Source organism: Microtus ochrogaster, chromosome 24 (genome assembly GCF_000317375.1).
Source record: "Microtus ochrogaster isolate Prairie Vole_2 chromosome 24, MicOch1.0, whole genome shotgun sequence".
NCBI classification, from domain to species: Eukaryota; Metazoa; Chordata; class Mammalia; order Rodentia; family Cricetidae; genus Microtus; species Microtus ochrogaster.
In genome coordinates this window covers 8,336,744-8,339,660 of record NC_022024.1, presented here as the reverse complement: position 1 = coordinate 8,339,660, position 2,917 = coordinate 8,336,744, and the positions used below count along the sequence as shown (strand labels likewise).

The following is a 2,917-nucleotide window of genomic DNA, read 5'->3' as shown; positions in this document are numbered from 1 at the left end:
GGAGGAGGCGCCCAGGCCTGCGGGCCGCATGGCTGGGGCTCCGGGCGGTGGCGGGCCAGGCCCAGCGGCGGGGGAGCCGCTGCTGCAGCGACGCGACTCAGGCCAGGGCTCGCCCCAGCCGCCGGCCCACGGGAAGCCCCAGGAGGCCTTCCTCTCCGGCTTCTTCACCCAGGACCAGAGCTGCCCGCTCATGCTCCAGAAGACGCTAGAGACGAGTAGGGGCGGTGACCTGGGCGCTGGGGTCGGGGATGGCATCGGACCTGGGGCGAGGAAGGGCGGGGACCCCACTGAGCCCGGGGCTCCACTGCAGTCTCAGAGCTGCGTGGGCCTCCCGCACCACTCTTGCTTGTGAACGCACGCGCTAGGAGTCCGCCCTTTTGGGTCACACTCACTAGTTTCTTATGTAAGTTACGCAGCGGCTAGGGCTGTAGGGTGACGGCGAGGAGACCTGGAAAGAACTCCATTAATATGCGGTTTACTTTTGGCTGTGCGCCCTTCCCTGGTGGGGGGTTGGGGATTCTTTAAGCTTCTTTCATTGCAGTAGGGACAGAGGGAAATGCTAGAGTAGAAACTCTTGAAAAACCCCGTGTTTATTTATGCACCTAAGTGCGTTTTGCTAGGGAGAAAGCTCCCAGCTTCACCGTGTTCTCAAAGAGGCCCATGACTTTTAAAACGTTAACCATTGCCGCGGGTCTAGCAGGCTGGTTCAAACCCAGCAAATTCTCACCAGTCCCAGGAACCCTGCTCTAGAGCCTTGCTCCTTTGCATCCGCATAGATTGCCTGTCTACTTCAGATCTATTTAGGGAAATAAGAGTTAAATGTATTTGTCCCAAATAAGGTTTCAAAGCAGAATTGGTCATAATTTAATAGTCAACTGATCAAAGATTTTACTCTCTTCCTTTTAAAACAATGTTTTAAAATTTATTTTTGTTTTATGTGCATTGGTATTTTGCCATGGGTGTCGGGTCCCTTGGAACTGGAGTTACAGACAGGTGTGGGTGCCAGGAATTGAACCCAGGCCCTCTGCAAGAGCAGCCAGTATTCTTAACCACGGAGCCCTCTCTCCAGTCCCTTACTCTTTTCTTTAATTTTTTTAAGGTTTATTTTATATGTATGATTGTTTTGTGTGTATGATTGCCTGTGCACCACCTGTGTTCCTGGCGTTCAGGACTGTAAGCCATATGTGGATACTGGGAACTGAACCCAGGTCCTCTGCAAGGACCTCCCTCCCCTCTCTACTTTCCTCCCTCCCTCTCTTCTCTTCCCCCCTCCCCAGAGGTGAGGACTGAACTGAAGGCCTTGCACTTGCTAGGTGAGGCTCTGCCTGGGGCTCCATCCCTAACCCCCCTCCCCCCATTAACCACAGACTCACACTCTTCCAGGTGCCAGACTGGTTGGCATGTCTTTTTCTTGGAATGCCCCATTTGGGATGTGGTCCTCAGAGTGGGGTCTGATGTTGCCACGGAGAACAGTGTAGGCAAAATCTACAAGTCCTCAAATCTCAGCGCTATGCTGGTTTTGTTTTTCTGACTGTGGCGCAAGACTCCCCTGGTCTTCCAGTATGTGCTGTGATCCAGTGTTGAGTCCTTTAAATGAAGCCAGCCTCTTCTGTAGGCGCCATTTTGGTATGATATCTGTGATTTAGATGCTTTTTTTGGGCTGCATTTTCTAATGCCATACTTCTTTCTGTCTTTGTAGACCCGTACGTCAAAGTTCTCCTTGATGCTATGAAACACTCAGGTTGGTAAGTCAGTCTTTTCAGAAATGTCACTGTATCTCCTGGAGCTCCCAGAGCTAACACTGCAGAGCTCTCATCCTTGGGATTTCTCACTTTGGACACAGCCTTCTCTGTCCACGGTGGCAGGCTGCATGTCCTCCAGGCTGGCCTTTGTCCTGGCTCATTTCCGGTGTGGTCCTCGTCAGGTGACCGACTCCTTGATGGACATTATAGACTGTGAAGTAGGGTGGAATCTGCAGAGGCGATCTCTTCTCGCCTACAGGCGAGAAGGCTGAGACCCGACTGTTTGCCAGGGTTCTGCAGGCGTTAGTGCCGGGAGGGCTGTGCCGCTTGGACCAGGGCTGCTTCCTTCATACACGCTGCTCACATCTCTTCATTCCAGCCCTGTTAACAAAGGGAGACACTTCTCCTGCGAAGACTGTGACGGGAACGTCAGCGGAGGGTTTGATGCCTCAGCGTCTCAGGTGGGTCTCTTTGCCCAATCGTCTTCTTCCCTCTCCTCCCAGCAGATACTCGCTGATTTCACGGGCTGAGCCTTGTTTGGTAGACTTTGCCAAGGACTTAAAAAAAAAAAACAGATCAGTCACGGTCTTAACTCTCAGGGCGTGGTACTCTTCCAAAGGAGATAAGACAGGAACTCCTTAAACAGGAAATTTGAAGCAGGTTAGGATCAGTGTAGTAACTTCCTGTTCCTGTAACAAGACGCTGAGAAACTGAACTTAATACAGAGGAATGGGTTATTTCGGTTCATGGTGTCAGCCGTGGTCACTTGACCCCACTGTCTTTGTGGTGTGTGTCAAGTCAACACTTCACGGTGGGACTATATCCACTGGCATCAAGGTCGCTGTAGCCCCCTCGTACCCAGCGACTTAATTTCCTTCACTGGGCCCCACTTGTACGTAGGATAACCAATCCTTTGGGGCAGAATAGAGCGATTAAGAGCACTGGCTGCTTTCGACAGGACAAGGTTCAGTGCCCAGCACCCACTTGGCAGCTCACAACCATCATAACTCTAGTTCCGGGGGACCCAACACCCTCTTCTGGCCCCTGCAGGCATGCAGGTGGTGGTGCACAGACATGTGCGCAGACAAAACACAGAGAGACATTTAAAAAAGAAAAAGAAGCCGGGCGGTGGTGGCGCACGCCTTTAATCCCAGCACTCGGGAGGCAGAGGCAGG

The 2,917-nt window shown here is 52.3% G+C and overlaps 1 protein-coding gene across 5 annotated transcripts in view; it reads left to right on the top strand.

Annotated features, from left to right (window-relative positions):
- Positions 1-2,917, top strand: part of Atp23 (ATP23 metallopeptidase and ATP synthase assembly factor homolog) — a 17,963-nt gene that overhangs the window by 2,969 nt on the left and 12,077 nt on the right. Inside the window, exons 1-3 of one of the 5 annotated variants that reach the window (XM_005357946.3) lie at positions 7-215; positions 1,700-1,745; positions 2,122-2,203. In XM_005357946.3, the coding sequence (XP_005358003.1) occupies positions 29-215; positions 1,700-1,745; positions 2,122-2,203 (315 nt within the window). In that variant the 5' untranslated portion in view covers positions 7-28. Of the gene's footprint in view, positions 1-6; positions 216-1,699; positions 1,746-2,001; positions 2,204-2,917 lie in introns of those variants that run through there. The other 4 variants (XM_026784571.1, XM_026784569.1, XM_026784572.1 and 1 more) reach the window with 4 other exon arrangements.